This window comes from Scyliorhinus canicula, chromosome 18, assembly GCF_902713615.1.
Source record: "Scyliorhinus canicula chromosome 18, sScyCan1.1, whole genome shotgun sequence".
Lineage (NCBI taxonomy): Eukaryota > Metazoa > Chordata > Chondrichthyes > Carcharhiniformes > Scyliorhinidae > Scyliorhinus > Scyliorhinus canicula.
Genome location: NC_052163.1, coordinates 93,693,411 through 93,712,599, shown reverse-complemented (window position 1 = coordinate 93,712,599; position 19,189 = coordinate 93,693,411). Strand labels below are relative to the sequence as shown.

Below are 19,189 nucleotides of genomic sequence, written 5' to 3'. Positions count from 1 at the left end.
TCCTACCTCTGTCCCCAGTTCGTCCTCCCATTTTTGTCATGTCTTGTCCAGTGGATGTTCGAGCTCTGTCCAGTAGCTGTCCGTATATTTTCCCACATAGCCCCCCCTTCTTGCTGCTGGTGCCTATCAGATCCTCTCGGAGCGTGTTTTCTGGGGCCGCGGGGTACCCTACTGTCTCTTTGCGGAGGAAATGTTTTATTTGGAGCTGTCGCAATTCCTGTCTTTTTGCTAGTTTCCACTTCCTCATCAGTTCTCCAGTCTGCACCCTACGAAGTAGTCCCCGACCGTCAGTGTGCCCCTGTCCCGCCTCCATCTTCTGAAGGTGGTATCTAACATGGCTGGGGGGAAATCTGTGATTGCCGCAGATGGGGTACATTTTGGTTATCCCGAAGTGCTGTCTCAACTGGGTCCACGTTCTCAGAGTGGCCACTACCATTGGGCTCGTTGTGTACCTTGTCGAGGAGGGTATTTTGCCTTTACGATGGATTGGGTTAAATTTGGAATGGTCTTTAGCATAGTGCGAGATATTCCAGTTACATACACAAAATACATGTAGGGTCAGGATTTGGTTTAACTTCATATGTTTTGAGTTTATGCTTTTTTTTCACTTCTAAATAGCGTGTAGATTTGCACTGTAGCTAGAAACAATGAAATGGTTAAAGTTGCTGAAGTCCAGGATGCTATGTTGTTGGAAGTGTTAAGGTATAATTTCTCTGACTGCACTGTCTAAATGCAGGATGTGTGATTTGTGCCTGTTGATTTATATTTGTGGCCACATTGTGAAATGAGCTAGCTGAGACAATCTTGAGATAAAGGGTAGCACAATGGAGCGCAGGATGATTGGTTACACCCTAGATAGTGGATTGGTTTGCATCCGAGCGCTTGAAGGAACCATATCATTTCTGGGGGCATTGTTCCTAATCATGCCACAATGAATCAGGAAGGACAGTGTCTGTGAGAGATGATGGCCTGGAAAGTTTGTGAGCTTTCATTCACAGTAGTAAAGTCAGGATTGATGACGGTTACCTTTCTACCCAGGGAAAAGTAGAATAATTGCATTTGTTTCTCTCTTTTGTCTTTCTTTCAGAGGCATTGAAGACTTGATCAAGCACAACAAATTGTCAGATTTTGAATTTGCCTACCATCAGGCATGGGAAACAAAAAATCTTCAGCTCATTCAAGAATAGTTAGATGGTGGGATGAGGAGGGGGGGTGGGTGGGAAATGGAGAATACATTTGTTTTTGGAAATTCTGGATGTGTGAACCAAGATGGACCACATCACCTCCTTCATCTGCATACATCCTATGAAACTGAGCTTCAGCAAAATCGTGCAACCAGAGGTTGAGAATCATAGAATTTACAGTGCCGAAAGAGGCCATTCAGCCCATTAAGTCTGCACCGGCCCTTGGAAAGAGCACCAAACTAAAGCCCCATGCCTCCACCCTATCCCCTTTATCCCCATAACCCCACCTATCCTTTTTGGTCACTAAAGGCAATTTGGAATGGCCAATCCACCTAACTTTCACATCTTTGGACTGTGGGAGGAAACCAGAGCATCCGGAGGAAACCCACGCACACACGGGGAGAACGTGCAGACTCCGCACAGACAGTGACCCAAGCGGGGAATCGAACCTGGGACTCTGGAGCTGTGAAGCAACTGTGCTAACCACTATGCTACCGTGCTGCCCACATTAGCAGCTAGATGGCTGGTCATGGAAATAGCAGGGACACATTTGATTGACTTGCTGTATGTAATTTGTATTCCAGTGGCATTAGCATGCTGTATTGCATTCATTTAAAATAAATGCCTCGATTAAGTGTGATGCATTGTAAATGCAAGGCAATGCTTCACACTTCTTTTTAAAAAAATGAACATATTTGGAGATGATAATGGAGATTAAAATGTTTTGTGATTATTTCCTTTAAGTTAACAGTGCACAAAAAGGAACATAAACACACAATTGAATTACAAAGATTTATAACTTGTACAGTTAGGAGGAACATAAAGCATGTAGCTGGAGTCATTGAAAATTGGTTTCAGCATTGCATCAAGATAGTAGACGCGATGTAACTTAAGCTACCTGAACACAAAGATCAGCTGAAGGAGATAGTCTTGCCTCATTTCATCTGCACACACACTACAGTGAAAATGCAGCCAGTGGAAAATAAAGTTAAAATACTTCCACCAGACAACTGAGGAACTCCTGTAAACTTCAGTTTGAATCTTGTATTGCTTCAATACAGTAGACTGTTGGCTAATTGATGATGTTACTTGTTTTGGGTCAGCCTGCCTTAGGTATTTCCTTAGGTATGGCAGAGTTACCCTCTCTCATAGACAGTCCAACCAGCTGACATCCAGGAGTGTGTCAGCCTTGCCCGATAACTAACTGTACAAAGGGTAACCTGTCCTAGGACATAACAAAAGGATCCGATTGGGATTGGAACTACATATTCTGCCGATCACACAGACTTGTTGTGTTGCAGTATTTTTATGACAACACAAGTTATTGCGCAAAGTAACATATCTCATTGAATCCTTCCTCAATTCAAGTAATTACCAAACACTCCTCGAGAACTAGAAATATTTTAAACACAGGTCACACTATCTCTGTAAGTGGATTTGACTAAACAACTTACGGTTGATCTTCTCGTTCAGATGAGTCTCAATTTGAGAATGACCGGGCGGAATTTAACCAAGAAATTTTTAAGTGTAATTTTGGGCGTGTTTGGCAGGATGTTTCTCGCCGGCCTTTTGGGCGAGATCCTTCCCGCTATTCATCCAAAGTTTTGTCATTTTTTTTTGGGCCTTGGGGATTTCCCCCTCGGTCAAGCACACACTTATAATTTTTTCATCACTGAAGTGCTGAACTCGGCAGCCATACCGGCTCCTCCGAGATTGGGCTGCCATTTTGAAAGAGTGCCCTGATCTCGAAGTGAGCTTGAGGGTCCCCCATACCTCTCCACCCACAGGCAATGTCATCCCATGCACACATGGACATTGCCCCACATCCCCCAAATGAGGACGGCCTGCCAAATGGTCGCTGAGGGCCTCCCCTTTTCAGGCCTTGCTATCCTCTCTTTTGGGCCCCCCAATTCAGGGCCCCCACCCATAACTCCCCCAACCTTTATGAGGCCCCTTCATACCTGGGCTTCATCCCCCCACCCTTCATACATCGTGTCATCTCCCCTTTCATGGGCATGGCCGTCCATCAGACCTTGACTCTTGGCAGTGCCACCTGGGCACCCAAGAACTGCCACACTAGCACTCTGGCAGTGCCCCTGTCAGCCTGGCCATGCCAACTTGGCACCCTGACAGTGCAAAGGTGGCAGTGCCAAGGTGCCCGGGTGCGAGAGAGCAAGCCAGGGGGGTACCATGCCCTTTCGCTGACCATCCAGGGGTCTCCAATGACCTGAGAGACTACCCATGTGTTGTTACGCCTCGTCCAACTTTATGTGGATCTTCACTAAACAGCACCCAGTCGAGGCTTTGTTGGGGAGGCCCTTAGTTCCAGGGTGCCGAGAGAATCCGGCACATGCATATTTAAATGACTCGTACGACTGTATAGCTGGATCTCGCCCAGCGAGAGCGTGATCCAGATCGTGACGTCTCACGCGGTTCAGATGAATCGCACAAGATGTTTCATGTGTTGCGAATCTTGCAAGAGTTCTCTTGCGAGGTACAACGACCTCGTCACGGTCACCATGTCATGCACAACGAGGCCGGTAAATCGCAGCAAGCATGTTTCTCCTTGCCTGACAAAGTTTCCTCCCAAAGCTTAGCTGGCTAATTGACTGAGCTAAGTCTCCTCATTTCACTTCATGTTCCCAGTAGTGGGAATGCAGAAGGTCCATCAACAGAACTAGTTCCATCCTCCTTTCTTTTGAGTGCGTGGGCTTTTATTTTGCTTTTCTCATCAATAGGGACCATCATGCTCAAGTTGATTTGGACTGGACAATTGGTCCTCACTGTCAGTGAGCCTCGACATTTTGCAAACATGGCTTTAATTTACATCTTCATTACCCAAAAAAATAGCTGCAGCCCAGGGTTTTACTTTTGAATATAGATCTGTGCAAATCAACTTCTGTTAAAACAAGGAACATTTAGTTTTTCTCTTTTTTAAAAAATAAATTCACAGTACCCAATTCTTTTTTTTTCCCCATTAAGGGGCAATTTAGCGTGGGCAATCCACCTACCCCGCACCTCTTTTTGGGTTGTGGGGTGAGACCCACGCAAAAACGGGGAGAATTTGCAAACTCCACATGGACAGTGACCCGGGGCGGGGATCGAACCCGGGTCCTCAGTGCCGTGACGCAGCAGCGCTAACCACTGTGCCACTGTGCTGCCCAAAACAAGGAACACTTATATTCATTGTTAAATTGATACAAATATTATTTAAAAAAAGATCAAAATTCTTGAACTGTAAAAATTGGCAACTAATATCTAAAGTCAGGGGACACCTGGGCAAGCAAATATGAAAGAGTTCCAGTTCCTCTACTTGGAGAGCAGTATCCAGCAGGCACTTTAATTCAGTTCTGCATTGCTGGGCGCAGGTGCTGGATTCAAGCTGGTACCTGCAGATTTGCAGGACCCCACAGCATTCTGGCCCTTGGCTGACATCCTCCTCGTATTACTTTGCCGACATGAGGGCTATGGAGTTCTACAGGCTGGAGATACTTTTTAGAAAAGAAAAAGACCCTTTTCCACACTCCAAAACTATTATTTCTGCAGTGCCTGATCAAGATCCAACTTGCAGACATAGCACCTCATCAAGTTACTCAAAACCTGGTTGTGAAGCAAAGGAATGCTGTTTACGTATATTATCCGTGTTTTCTCTATTCTCCTCTAGCCTTAAACTTGCTGATAACTCATTATTGCCAGACGCACTGTTCGCACGACGGTTAATAGGATCCAAGCTAGTTTACTGAGAGGGCATATTGAATTTTCCAGCTGTCCTGTCTTTATATGTGATCGAAGTACTGACTTGAACAATGCCCTTCACCTGTATAACTTAAGAATATAAACAAGATAACTAACATAGTATTAACAATGGTAACCTCTCTTTTAACTTCAAAGGCAAAGAGAGAATAAAGAATTTTCTCTGCCAAGTTTTATAAAAAGGTGGCCCAGTCTGATTCAAATTCACTTTCAATGCTACTTGCAGCTTTTCAAAATTTGTTTTCCGTAATCTGATTTATTCATGACTTTTTAAGAAGTTTGCCAGGTGCACAGAGGCGGCAATCGCGGATCACCAGAACCAACCTCGGTACACTTTGTCTAGCAAGAAAGCCCGACTCGTTTTGACTCGCAGTTTGATTCCGGCCCAACTCTTACCTTCCCTCACTTCAACGTCCAACTCCATGGCTGGTTCTAATCAACAGTAAAAGAGTAAAAGTGAAAAACTTGGATAAATCACAGCCAGAGCAAAGCAGTGCCAGTCAATACCAACAAATGCCGAGTGTGCACCAGTCAAGAACAAACTGGAGAAGAGTTCAGGAGACGGTCTTTATTGGAAGCTGTCAGTCCAGGTTTGCCCTGCCCTGTCCTCCTCCTGGCTGACGTCATGCACCCTTTCAGCTCCAGTCAGGCAGACAGCTGGAAATAATTCTTCTCTCTTTGATATGATCAGTGCATGCTGAAGGTTGCAGGGTGGAGGTAGCGGGGAGGGTGTGGCTGGTGTTGGTGGGGATAAGCACACAGACAGCCACGTTAACCTCACAAACTAGACATTAGAATTTGCTTTCATTTGGCCCGATGAATTTGTATAATTCACCAACAAACAGAATATGCAGCGTCTAATCTGAACATGTGTCAGAATTTGTACAAAGGGACCTTACTGTTTGGAGGTAAACCCTCAAAATAAAGGCAGGGTCACACCCAAAATGCTAATGAGTTTTCGCTTTATGGTTTTCGCTGCTGGATTAACAATGTATTTCCAGCATTTCCCCGATATCCACTTTGCACCGAGTGTAAAGAAAACAGTTTACAATTCTCCGACTGATAATGCAAAGAGGAAATTTCTCTCTTCCTTCCTGGTCCAACATTTACCAGAAGGTTACAGGCTTAATCCTCACTCTGCACCGAGTTTGAGCTGCATTGTACTGGGGCTGCTGCTGTTCGCCCCACTAACAGGTATGGGAAACAGAATTCTTGCACCAGAGGGGTCAGTGGTTAAATACATCACCCGCTGTAATCCGAGTCACTCAACAACAGTAACTTGCATTTATATAGCACCTTTCATGTAATCAAACATCTCAAGGTAATTTATAGAATCCACAAAAGGGAATATTGGGACAGATGGCCAAACGCTTGGCCTAAGAGAAAGGCTCAAGGAGTATCTTAAATGGGAAATGAGAGGTAAGAGAGGTGGAGGAGCCAGTTAGCTTAGTTGTCCAGATGGTTACCATGTGGTTCAGTTAACACCTACAGCACTGGTTCAATTCCCCTTGAATCGAAAATCTCACAACTGAGATTGATACTTTTACCTGATTGATCCTGCCAGTAGCATACACTTGTCTCAGATTGAGCCATTGTCTAAGTACACACAGCTGGTACAGTCAAACTGCGAATGGCTCATTAAATCAGTTATGGTTCTTTTGATTGCTCCATACGTTACTTGGATAACCGTGGTAATTCTAGAGCGTATGTATGCAAACGAGTACTGACCCATGTGGGGATGCATCTGCCAGACCAAAATCTCGGGCCGATCGCACATCCTCATGATGGTGATGAATCATTCAAATGTCTGCCCCATCAACTTTTGATGGTACTTCCTGTGCCCACCCTGGTGACCACGGGTAACGGGGAATCTGGGTTCGATTCCGGAGAGGGAGCTTGAGAAACGGCTACCACATCCAAGGAAGGCAGCAGGCATGGAAGAGAAGAAGTGGAGAAATTTATGGAAGAAATTCCAAAGCTTTAGAACTTTGGCGCAGGATGACAGGGTCACCAATGGTGGAAAATTCGCAATCCAGGATACTCAAGGAGGCCAGAATGAGAGGTTAAAATCCAACAGGTTTATTTGGAATTTCGGAGCGCAGCTCCTTCATCAGGCACGGAGCGATTTGAAAACACGGATGGGAAGTTTGAAATTAAAACATTGCTTGACTGGGAGCCAATGTAGGCTTGTGAGTACAGAGGCACCAGGTGAACCAGACTTGTTCAAAGGCTGGACAGGTGCAGAACTGTTTTGGATGACCTCAAGTTTCCAAAGAGGTGAAAATATGAGGCCAGCCAGTGAGAGCAATGGAATAGTCGAGACCATAGGTAACAGAGGTGTGGTTGAGGACTCTGGCAGAAGATGAGCTGAGGCAAGAGCTGAGTCGGGAGTCACAGAGATAGAAGTAATCCTAGTGATGGAATGGATATGTGGTCGGAAGGTCATCTCGGGGTCAAATATCACAAAAAACATTGCAAACAGCCTGGTTCAACCTCAGTTGGGTATTATGGAGAGGAATGGAGCTTCTGATGGGGTCTGAAGACAATTTGGTCTCTGCAGCATTGAATTGGAGCAAATTTCTCATTCAATACAATACTAATGCTATGTTTTTGGAGGCTGTTGTTGAAGGACAATGTGTAGTTGAGGAATAGGAAAGGACCAAAAATAGACCCTTCGGGGATAACAGACAGAAAGGTACTGGAGTAGGAAGCGAAGCCAAAGCAAGCAATAGTCTGGCTATGATTAGACAGATAGAATGGAAATCACACGGATGGACACCAGAGGGGAGGTATTGGAGGGGGCATAGTGTGGTCAACCATGTCAAAGGTTGCAGACTGGTTGAGAAGTATAAAGGGATAGTTTATCTTTGCCACAGTTACATAGGATGTCATGTGACTTTGGTAAGAGTTATTTCAGTACTGGGGTAGGGTTAGAGATCTGATAAGAGGGATTCAAACATGGGCTAGAATTTTACAGGGATGACGGAGCATAAAACAGCCTGGATGGGATTCCCTCTGGGTTCCTGTCCACCCCAGACTTGATTTTACGGTAGAGCGGCCAGGGCTTTGGTCAGAAAGCCTGCCCATGCCAAGGCTGGTAAGCGCCTGATGACGGAGGGTAGGAAACGGAAGAAATTCTCACCCTTGATCCTGGGTTGGAACTGGGGCGGGCAGCGCCTCCATTGGAAGACCCCTTTAAACTGGGGGGACCCATCCCCTCACCGGCCCTCCCTCCCCAGTCCCCTCCCCCCCATTATCTCCCAGGACATACCCTAAACTCCCCGGAACCTCTGGTACTTACCAGCACAGTAGTTGCTTGGAATTCAGGCATGATGCTGCAGTACCTTTACTGTCCACTGCAGCGTTGTGCCTGGATGGGCCGGAGAGCTGTTGGCTAATCTGATTGGCCAACAGCGCTCCAAGGCAGGACATGCTGCCAATCCATGCTAATTTAGGCATGACATAGCAGTGGGTCTGTCAGACGCGGTGGGGTCCTTTCCCGCCAATTTTCCAGATGACAGGTGCTGAGCACTCGTGATCCTGAAAATTCAGGCCATGGAGTTCCAAGAAATACGCATTTTGGAGGGGACAGTGCATTCAACGACTTTGGTGAAGGAATGGGGTTGGAGATGGGGTGGCAAGGTTGCACGGTGCTGTGGTGATTGTCGCTTTTACAGAGCCTGTTTGACGCTTAGTTTGCTGTGTTGCCCTTAAAGGGCAATAACCACAGGTACATTCACGGGTTTTTTTGAAGGGAGAATGATGATGGCAGGCTTAAAGGAAAGAGGGGCAGTACTTGGGGGGACAAAGAGAGAGAGATGAAAGCAGAGCAGAAAGATTGCCTCCTTATCTGGGAGGAGTTAACTGAGGATAATTTGCAATAAATGCTCAAAGCACCATGCGCTAGGGAGAAGTAAGGCCACCAGGTTATTGACTGCATCATTATCTAGGCCTTGAGCCTGAAAGTGTGTGTAAACATTTACACACATGTACATGTGCACATACACAGTGAGAATGGTCCCTGCTATAAAGGGTCAGAGAATTAGAAGTACCAATGTATAACTGCTCAAGTTGTACCCAGCAAGGCAGCACCTTCAGTCCAGAGTGGGAGAAAATGGAGGATAAAAGGACAGAATTGACTATTCCTACTGTTCGAAATCAAATTAATCACTATCATAGAATTTACAGTGCAGAAGGAGGCCATTCGGCCCAATGAGTCTGCATTGGCCCTTGGAAAGAGCACACACGTCCACCTCATCCCCGTAACCCAGTAACCCCACCCAACCTTTTTGGACACCAAGGGCAATTTAGCGTGGCCAATCCACTTAACCTGCACATCTCTGGACTGTGGGAGGAAACCGGAACACCCGGAGGAAACCCACGCACACATGGGGAGAAAGTGCAAACTCCGCCAATACAGACCCAAGCCAAGAATGGAAGCTGGGACCTTGGAGCTGTGAAGCAACGGTGCTAACCACTGTGCTGCTGTGCCCCCACCCCGCCCCAATAATAATATTTATTGTCACAAGTCGACTTACATTAACACTGCAATGAAGTTACTGTGAAAAGCCCCTAGTCGTCCCATGCCGGCATCGTTCGGGTATACAGGGGGAGAATTCAGAATGTCCAAATTACCTAACTGCACGTCTTTCAGGATTATGGGAGGAAACTGGAGCACCCGGAGGAAACCCACGCACACACAGTGAGAACGTGCAGACTCCGCACAGACAGTGACCCAAGCCGGGAATCGAACCTGGGATCCTGGAGCTGTGAAGCAACAGTGCTAACCACTGTGCTATCGTGCATTACTGCAACACTAGCTTTGTTGAGGCCACAATATTTGCATGGCTATTTGTCATCAAGGTAATTCTCAGGAATGCTACACCCTCCAATGATAGCACATGAATTATACCCGCTTATTCCTCCATGTTGTGAACTAATAAACTTAAAGTTCCAATATTTCAGCAGTTACTGAGGAAACAAAACACTTGTGCAGGAGAATACCACAGAGTCAATGCTTCCATTAAGCTTATATCCCTATAGTCCAACTTAACCCTGAAATGAAAGAGAAAATGCTGGAAAATCTCAGCAGGTCAGGCAGCATCTGTAGGGAGAGAAAAGAGCTAACGTTTCAAGTCCGATGACTCTTCGTCAAAGCTAACAGACAGAGAAAGTGGGAAATATTTATACTGTGGAGTGAGAATGAAAGATGAGTCATAGCCACAGAAACCCAGGGAAACAGGGTGCTAATGGCCACAGAAGCCAAGGGGAAAGAGTGTTAATGGCAGTCCCCAGTGAGAACAAAATATGTGAAAGGCCAAACAGCTGAATAACTAACATCAGAGGGTGAACTGTAGATGTGGGGGGAGCGGAAGGGGAAGCAAAGAGGAGAAAGGTTAAGGAAAGGTGGATAAGATGGAGGGGGAGGATTAAATATATATTAAGAAAGACAAGAAAGAAAGAAATGGTAAAAGACGGTTAAAATGAAATGGGATGAAAACAAATGGGTCGAGGTGGGATAGAGCTAATCATCTAAAGTTGTTGAATTCGATGTTGAGATCGGAAGGCTGTAGCGTGCCAAACCGGAAGATGAGATGTTGTTCCTCCAGTTTGCATTGAGCTTCACTGGAACATTGCAGCAGGTTAAGGACAGACATGTGGGCATGGGAGCAGGGTCTTGTGTTAAAATGACAAGCAACGGGAAGGTCAGGGTTCTGAATGCGCACAGACCGAAGATGCTCAGCAAAGTGATCACCCAGTCTGCGTTTGGTCTCTCTGACATAGAGGAGACCACATTGGGAGCAGCGAATGCAATAGACCAAATTGGAAGAGATGCAAGTGAAACGCTGCTTAACCTAGAATGATTGTTTTGGGCCTGGGATGTTAAGCATGGCCAGTCCACTTACCCTGCACATCTTTGGGTAATGGGGGCGAAACCCACACAAACACGGGGAGAATGTGCAAACTCCACATGGACAGTGACCCAGAGCCGGGATCGAACTTGGGACCTTGGCGCCATGAGGCAGCAATCCTAACCACTGTGCCACCATGCTGCCCTCAGGACTCCCAAGTGTGGCCTCACCAATGCCCTATACAATTTTTTAAAAATAAATTTAAAGTACCTAATTCATTTTTCCAACTAAGGGGCAATTTAGCGTGGCCAATCTACACTGCATATTCTTAGGTTGTGGGGGTGAAACCCACGCAAACACGGGGAGAATGTGCAAACTTCACACGGACAGTGACCCAGAGCCTGGGACCTCGGCGCTGTGAGGCAGCAGTGCTAACCACTGAGCCACTGTGCTGCCCTTACAATTGCAGTAAAACATTCCTATACTCAAATCCTCTTGCTATGAAGACCAACGTACCATTTGCCTTCTTCACCACCTGCTCTACCTGCACATGGTGAAGGTTGGGCTTTTCTGACTCCGCCCACCACCAGGACTGTTCGGTCTTGCCAAAAGTCAATGGACTATTGGCTGGTTTGCTGTATCCCTCATGGTGGTCCATGAAAATCCTAGCCAAAAACCGTATGCAGTACACTAATTGTGGTCTCACCAATAGTTATCACAAGAATTCCCTATGACACATTTCCCCCTTGTCATAAACATCAATATTCAATTTGCCTTCTTAATTAATTGCTGTATCTGGCATGCTAACATTTTGTGTTCCAAACTTCGATCAGTGTTTTGCCGTGAAGTGTTTTCTAATTTTCCTCCTCAAAGATCTGGTTCTAATTTTTACCCCGAGGCCTGGGCTCCCAGAGTGGCAGAAATAGTTTCTCTTTATCGACCCTGTCTGGTTGTGGTGGCACACGCGAGCGGAGCGGTCGCGCTGGAGAGAGGCTCCCGCCGGTCGGTGGCATTTCGATGTTTTCCGGGGTTTCCCCAGTCGCGATTATTTCGGCCGTTGGGGCCTGAGGGATGGGTGCCGGGTCGGTGAAAATGCATGTTTGGGATGTTTGAAGTCCGGTCCCAGGAGAAGAGATGTTTTGAACTTTGATTTTTGGGGAAAAAAAATGTTTTTAATCTTTAAGGAAATTAAAAAAAAATTTTTTTTAATGATCATTTAAAAAAAAAATTATGTTTTATTTTGTTTATTTATTTTATTATTTTATTTTTATTATCTACCCTGTCTGGTCCCCTCAATATCCTGAAATCACCCATTGATCACCGAAATTTCAGGGAGACTACCCTAGTTTGTGTAATCCCGCCTCACAATTTAATCCTTGAGAGTCCAGGTAATATGGTTGAACGTACAGTACATCCGTTGTCTCCAGTTATAAGAAACCAGAAAGTAAAACATCAATTTGTTAAAAATTGAACTGGACTACTATTGCGAGTACAGTATAGCACGTTGTGGTGAAAGGGTGATCGACCTATGTACCAAGTATATGTAAGAATATTAATTTTGGGACTGAGAAAATGGGATTGATTTATTTGCCATGATCTATGTCAAGTTCTTCCTTTTCCAAATAATGTACATGTATACCAGAGAATATTGCTTTATCTTTGTGCATATAGGTAATTCTAATGGCCTGGATATTATTTCTACTGAAAACATTGCTTCCCACCATCATTGGGTCCCTTCCTTCCCCTCTCACTCTTTCCTTGCCAAGGATGTACTGCTGTAGCTTCGGACAGTTAAGAAATTGGAAAGAAGGAGTCTATTCATTTGGTGTTTCCAAAGACCTTGGGGCCTCCCAAAGTAAAGCAATGTAAGATATTTGACAGTCAATTTGCACACAGCAAGGCCCTACAAACAGCAATGAGATAATAACCAGATAATCCCAATTTTTGGAAACTGATTGGTTGCGGGATAAACCTTAGACTTAATACTGTGGAGATTTCTCACTTTGCTTCATTGAAATAGTGACAAGGGATGTAATATGTCCAACTGAGATGGCAGAGGGGAGCTTTGAATAACGGTACCTCCGACAATGCAGCTTTCCATCAGTACCGTAGTAACGTTTCAGCCACAGAATAAGTGCTCCAGTCCCTGGAGCAGGGAACCACACACATTCTGACTCAAGAGAAGAGTGCTGCCACACGTTCACCTAAGCGTACTCAGAACTACTTGCTGCATGGGAGTCAACCGCAGAATCTGGAAAAAATTACAACTCCGTAAGAACTAAGCAAACTATCATTTCCGAGTAACTCCAGCAATCAGGTCCTTCAGAGCCCTCATAGTAAATTCAGCAGCTTTTCTCCTTTCCTTAAACCCAGGCTGCAGCGCACTGCAATGCAGCCGAATGCTTGCCGAGGAGAATTAAAGTTGCTTACACTGGGACCAGAGGAATGTTAGTATTTCCTGTTCCTGTCTCATGGGTCTCCTGCAGAAGGCGGCAACACCAATGTAAACTTCCTGGATTCAGCAAGTGCTGCCCTCAACCCAGTAAAAACAATCTACTATTGACCAGTATACTCGTGCATTAGGATTTTACATTCCCATTTCAATACATCCATGTTCCTTCATTTCTTATTTGTCTTTGTTAGACTGATGACTTCCTCCCTTCCATTCACACATACATCCACACATGAATGAGAATGGATAAATGGGGCTCACCTTTTGTCATCTCAGCCTGGTGCCAGAAGCTAGACAGGCAGCATTGGGGTTATCAGAGCCGACCCTTATCCCTGGCCTAACGTGCTGACACATAACGTTACAGCACAGGTCACTGGATAGGTTCGCAGCATAGGTTTGCTGAAGTCAAATGCCACAATTGAGAATTACAATTTGTCAATTTTGACACTAAGGAAGATCATTCTGACTTATTTAGGCTGGCATGTTGGCACAGTGGTTAGCAGTGCTGCCTCACAATGGCAGGGACCCAGGTTCGATTCCGACCTTGGGTGACTGTGTGAAGTTTGCACGTTCTCTCGTGTCTGTGTAGGTTTCCTCTGGGTGCTCTGGTTTCCTCCCACAGTCCAAAGATGTGCAGGTTAGGTGCATTGCTAAATTGGCCCATAGCGTCCAAAAGATTAGGTGGGGTAATAGGGGCCTAGGTAGGGTGCCATTTCGTAGGGACTGTGCAGATTTAATGGGGCGAATAGCCTCCTCTGCACTATAAAGATTCTGTGATTTGGCAATAGCAAGGGTCAGAGTGCATAACAGTGAGTGCATAACAATTCACTAGACAGTGTTTTATTAGTTTCAGTTAAACCTCAAAATTACTAATCATTATACCTGGAATTATATCCCAACAGAATATTAAAAAATTAAAATTTTAGACAATTTGTGTCAGTTAGTAAATGAGAGTGTGTGGGTGTATGTATAAAGTTACGACCATTCCCTGGGTTTGAATGTGTGAATAAACTACACTTCTGATTTAGCCCGGAGTGAATTTGTTGCTGTGGTAGTCACCACTGCTGTATATATTGTATATAGAGGATGTCGATGTAGGTGCTTTATGGTAAGGCCCTGTACTCCAGGTACGGGAGTAGTTCCCTGCCTGCTGTCTCCGCCCAGTAGGCGGAGTATAAATGTGTGTGCTCCCTCTACAGCAGCCATTTTGCCAGCTGCTGTAGGAGGCCACACATCTTAGTGTAATAAAGCCTCGATTGCATCCAACTCTCATATTTGTGTAATTAATCGTGCATCAATTTATTACACTAGGTTTTCAGAAGATCCACATCAAGCCAGATCGCCTGCAGCTGCATCCGCAAGCAGACAACACCAAAAAGGACTTTGAACATTGGCTAGCCTGTTTCGAAGTGTACATCGGGTCTGCGCCAATCCCAGAAGCACAGAAGATCCAGATCCTTTACACGCGGCTAAGCTCCAACGTCTTTCCACTTATCCAGGACGCGCCGACCTACGCAAAAGCCATGGCGCTACTGAAGGAAAACTACGCTCAGCGGCCTAACACACTCTACGCCAGGCACCTCCTCTCCACGCGTCGTCAACTTCCTGGTGAGTCAGTGGAAGATTTCTGGCATGCCCTGGTTCCCCTAGTTAGAGACTGTGACTGTCAGGCCATTTCGGCCACGGAACACTCGAATCTGCTCATCAGAGACGCATTTTTCACGGGCATAGGGTCCGATTACATCCGCCAGCGCCTCTTAGAAGGGGCCACGCTCGACCTCGCGGAAACCACAAAGTTAGCGCTCTCACGGTGGCTTCACGCAACATCCAAGCCCCCGAACGCACGGTCCAACCCCCCCTCCGTGCATCGTGGACTCCGTAGACGGCCGCCCCATCGTAGACCCCATCAGCGATCGCCCTCAGCCAACCCCACGCCTATGCCACGCGGCAGCCAACTAACCCTGGGGTCCCAAATGTTACTTCTGTGGGCAGTCCAAACACCCCCGACAGCGCTGCCCGGCCCAGAGCGCCCTCTGCAAGGCCTGTGGCAAGAAGGGACACTTCGCTGTTGTGTGCCAGGTCCGCTCAGTCGCCGCTATTATTCCGGCACCTCCCACATGCGGCCAGTGGGCCCTGCCATCTTCCCCTCCTCGGACCACGTGTGGCCCGTGGGCACTGCCATCTTCCCCTCCTTGGAACACGTGCGGCTCGTGGGCGCCGCCACCTTGCTCGACTCGCAACGCGTGCGGCCCATGGGCGCCGTCATCTTGTTCCCCCCATTTTGTTTTCCCCACGACACATGTGGCCAGTGGGCGTCGCCATCATACCCGACCCAGGACCCATGCCCACCGGGCACCTCACCCGGCCGCTCGCCGCCTGCAACCGCCAATGACCAGCTGCGTCTCGCCTCGGTCACGATTGACCACTCTCGTCCACACAACCTTGCAACTGATTCAACCAAAGTGAAGATCTCCTGCCTGCTGGACTCTGGGAGCACTGAGAGCTTCATTGACCCTGATACGGTAAGGCACTGCTCCCTCGCGGTACACATCGCTAACCAGAGAATCTCCCTGGTCTCCCGGTCCCGCTCCGTGGCGATCCAGGGGTACTGGATCGCCACTCTCACTGTCCAAGGCATGGAGTTCAGCGGCTTCCGCCTCTACATCCTTCCCAACCTCTGCGCTGCCCTGCTACTCGGCCTGGACTTCCAGTGGAACCTCCAGAGCCTAACACTGAAATTCGGCGGGCCCCTACCACCCCTTACCGTGAGTGGCCTCGCGACCCTAAAGGTCGACCCACCTTCACTATTTGCAAACCTAACCCCGGATTGCAAACCCGTCGCTACCAGGAGCAGACGGTACAGCACCCAGGACAGGACCTTCATCAGGTCCGAAGTCCAGTGACTGTTTCGGGAAGGCATCATCGAGGCCAGCAACAGCCCTTGGGCAGCCCAAGTGGTAGTTGTGAAAACTGGGGAGAAACTCAGGATGGTCGCTGACTACAGACCATAAATCGGTACATGCAGCTCGACGCCTACCCCCTCCCATGCATATTTGATGTGGTCAATCAGATTGCACAGTACTGGGTCTTTTGTGGACTTGAAATCTGCCGACCACCAGCTCCCCATCCACAAGGCGGACCGCCCATACACTGCCTTCGAGGCAGATGGCCACCTTTACCACTTTCTTCGGGTTCCCTTTGGCATCACCAACGGGGTCTCGGTCTTCCAATGGGAGATGGACCGAATGGTTGACCGGTAGGGATTGCAGGCTACTTTCCCGTACCTGAACAATATCACCATCTGCGGCCACGATCAGCAGGACCATGACACCAACCTTGCCAAATTTCTCCACACCGCCACTCTCCTCAACTTGACCTACAACAAGGAGAAGTGAGCGTTCAGCACGAACCGCTTAGCCATCCTGGGCTTTGTGGTACAGAACAGAGTTCTGGGGCCCGATCCCGACCGCATGCGCCCTCTCATGGAACTCCCCCTACCCCACTGCTCCAAGGCCCTCAAACAATGCCTGGGGTTCTTTTCTTGTTACGCTAAGTGGGTACCAAACTGCAGATAAGGCCCGCCCACTAATTCAATCCGCTGTTTTTCCCCTGACGGCCGAGGCTCACCAGGCCTTCAACCGTACCAAGGCCGACATCACCAAGGCCGTGATGCATGCGGTCGACGAGACGTTACCAAACCAAGTCGAGAGCGATGCATCAGACGTCGCTCTGGCTTCAACCAGGCAGGCAGGCCCATGGCATTCTTTTCCCGCAGCCTACATGCCTCTGAAATTCGGCATTCCTCCGTTGAAAAAGAGGCCCAAGCCATCGTTGAAGCTGTGCGGCATTGGAGGCATTACCTGGCCGGCAGGAGATTCACTGTCCTCATTGACCAACGGTCGGTTGCCTTCATGTTTAATAACACACAGCAGGGCAAAATCAAAAACGATAAAATCTTGAGGTGGAGGATCGAGCTCTCCACCTACAACTACGAGATTTTGTATCGCCCCGGTAAGCTCAACGACCCCCCTGATGCCCTATCCCGAGGTACATGTGCCAGCGCACAGGTGGACCGACTCCGGACTCTGCACGACAACCTCGGTCACCCGGGGGTCACAACTTTTTACCACTTCATCATGGCCCGCAACCTACCCTACTCCATCGAGGAAGTCAGGGCAATCACCAGAGACTGGCAGGTCTGCGCGGAGTGTAAGCCGCACTTCTACCGGCCAGACCGTGCGCACCTGGTGTAGGCCTCCCGCCCCTTTGAACGCCTCAGCGTAGACTTCAAAGGGCCCCTCCCCTCCACCGACCGTAATATGTACTTTCTCAGTGTGGTTAATGAATACTCCAGATTCCCCTTCACCATCCCATGCCCCGATATGACATCTGCCACCGTCATCAAAGCACTCAACACCATCTTCGCTCTGTTCGGCTTCCCCGCCTACGTCCACAGCGACAGGGGATCCTTGTTCATGAGCGATGAGCTGCGCCAGTTCCTGCTCAACAGGGGTATTGCCTCGAGCAGGACGACCAGCTACAACCCCGGGGGAAACGGGCAGGTGGAGCGGGAGAATGGGACGGTCTGGAAGGCCGTCCAACTGGCCCTACAGTCCAGAAATCTCCCGGCCTCCCGTTGGCAAGAGGTCCTCCCCGACGCCCTTCACTCCATTTGGTTGCTCCTGTGCACCGCGACCACTGAAACACCCCAATGAATGTCTCTTTGCCTTCCCTAGGAAGTCCACCTCCGGCGTTTCGCTCCCGAAGTGGCTGGCAGCTCCAGGACCCATTCTCCTCCGTAGACACATTCAACTCCACAAGGCGGACTCATTGGTCGAGAGGGTACAGCTACTTCACGCCAACCCGCAGTAGCCGGCAGCCGCCAAGACGCAGTCTCCCTCAGGGACCTGGCACCAGCTGGTTCCATACACACACACACCCCAGACCCGGCGCCACCCTCCCTTCCCCCGGCGCACCCCACCGCAGCCCCCGTTCCAGGACAATCCGTCCTCCCCTCTGCTCACACCCGGGGCTGAAGAGGATTTCAACACGCTCCCGGAGTCACTGAAGACCAAACCGACGCCGGAATCGCCGCCAGCACTCCGGCGCTCTCAACGACAGATCAAGGCTCCAGACCGCCTGAATTTGTAATGTTAGCTGTACTTTTAAAACACATCTTTCCGTCAGGTACGGGGGATAGTTCCCTGCCTGCTGGCCTCGCCCAGTAGGCGGGGTATAAATATGTGTGCTCCCTGTACAGCAGCTATTTCGCCAGCTGCTGTAGGAGGCCAAACATCTTAGTGTAATAAAGCCTCGATTGCATCCAACTCTCGTCTTTGTGTAATTGATTGTGCATCAATTGCGAGTCACTTAAAAAATTGGCAACAAAAATTGAAACACCCGGGGTTACTGACAAATAGTGTGGAAAATAAAGGCCTCCCTCTCCTGTCTGTAACAATATTTCCTGAATTTGATGACCGTACATGGACCTTCTGGGATCTCAGTTAAAAACTCGTTAATTTAACATGGTGGGCATCACAATCCAAATAGGCATCATTACACTAAGTGTGATGCGTATTTGAATGGTGAAATATGGCCTTTGTGGACTATGGGCCATTGTATCCCTCTGGTTTATTCATTCACTTAAAATAAAACTTGGTGTTGATAACCTCTGAATTAATCAAACTGATGCAATGGTGTTGCCTCAAATCATTAAAAAAATAAGCTTCAATACATCCAGTGCAATGAATGAGGAATGCACCAGGCTTTCAAATGTATAACAGGGACTACATTTCAAAACATCAAACATGCACACAGCAATGCAGTCATGGAAATTTAGGAATGCACAATATTATAACAATGTATTGTAAATAGTACATTGCAAGTGATTTCTCTAAATTACATCAAAACCCATGCAATAATGGATTATAAATACAGCATGATCTCTC

At 47.7% G+C, this 19,189-nt stretch overlaps 1 protein-coding gene across 2 annotated transcripts in view; it reads right to left on the bottom strand.

Annotated features, from left to right (window-relative positions):
* tnfaip8l1 (tumor necrosis factor, alpha-induced protein 8-like 1) overlaps positions 1–19,189 on the bottom strand; it is a 72,169-nt gene that overhangs the window by 25,982 nt on the left and 26,998 nt on the right. Inside the window, exon 1 of one of the 2 annotated variants that reach the window (XM_038777733.1) lies at positions 5,334–5,529. The exons of the other annotated variant lie outside the window; for it this stretch is intronic. Coding sequence (XP_038633661.1) covers positions 5,334–5,361 — 28 coding nt within the window. The 5' untranslated portion in view covers positions 5,362–5,529. Of the gene's footprint in view, positions 1–5,333; positions 5,530–19,189 lie in introns of those variants that run through there. 2 annotated transcript variants of the gene reach the window in all.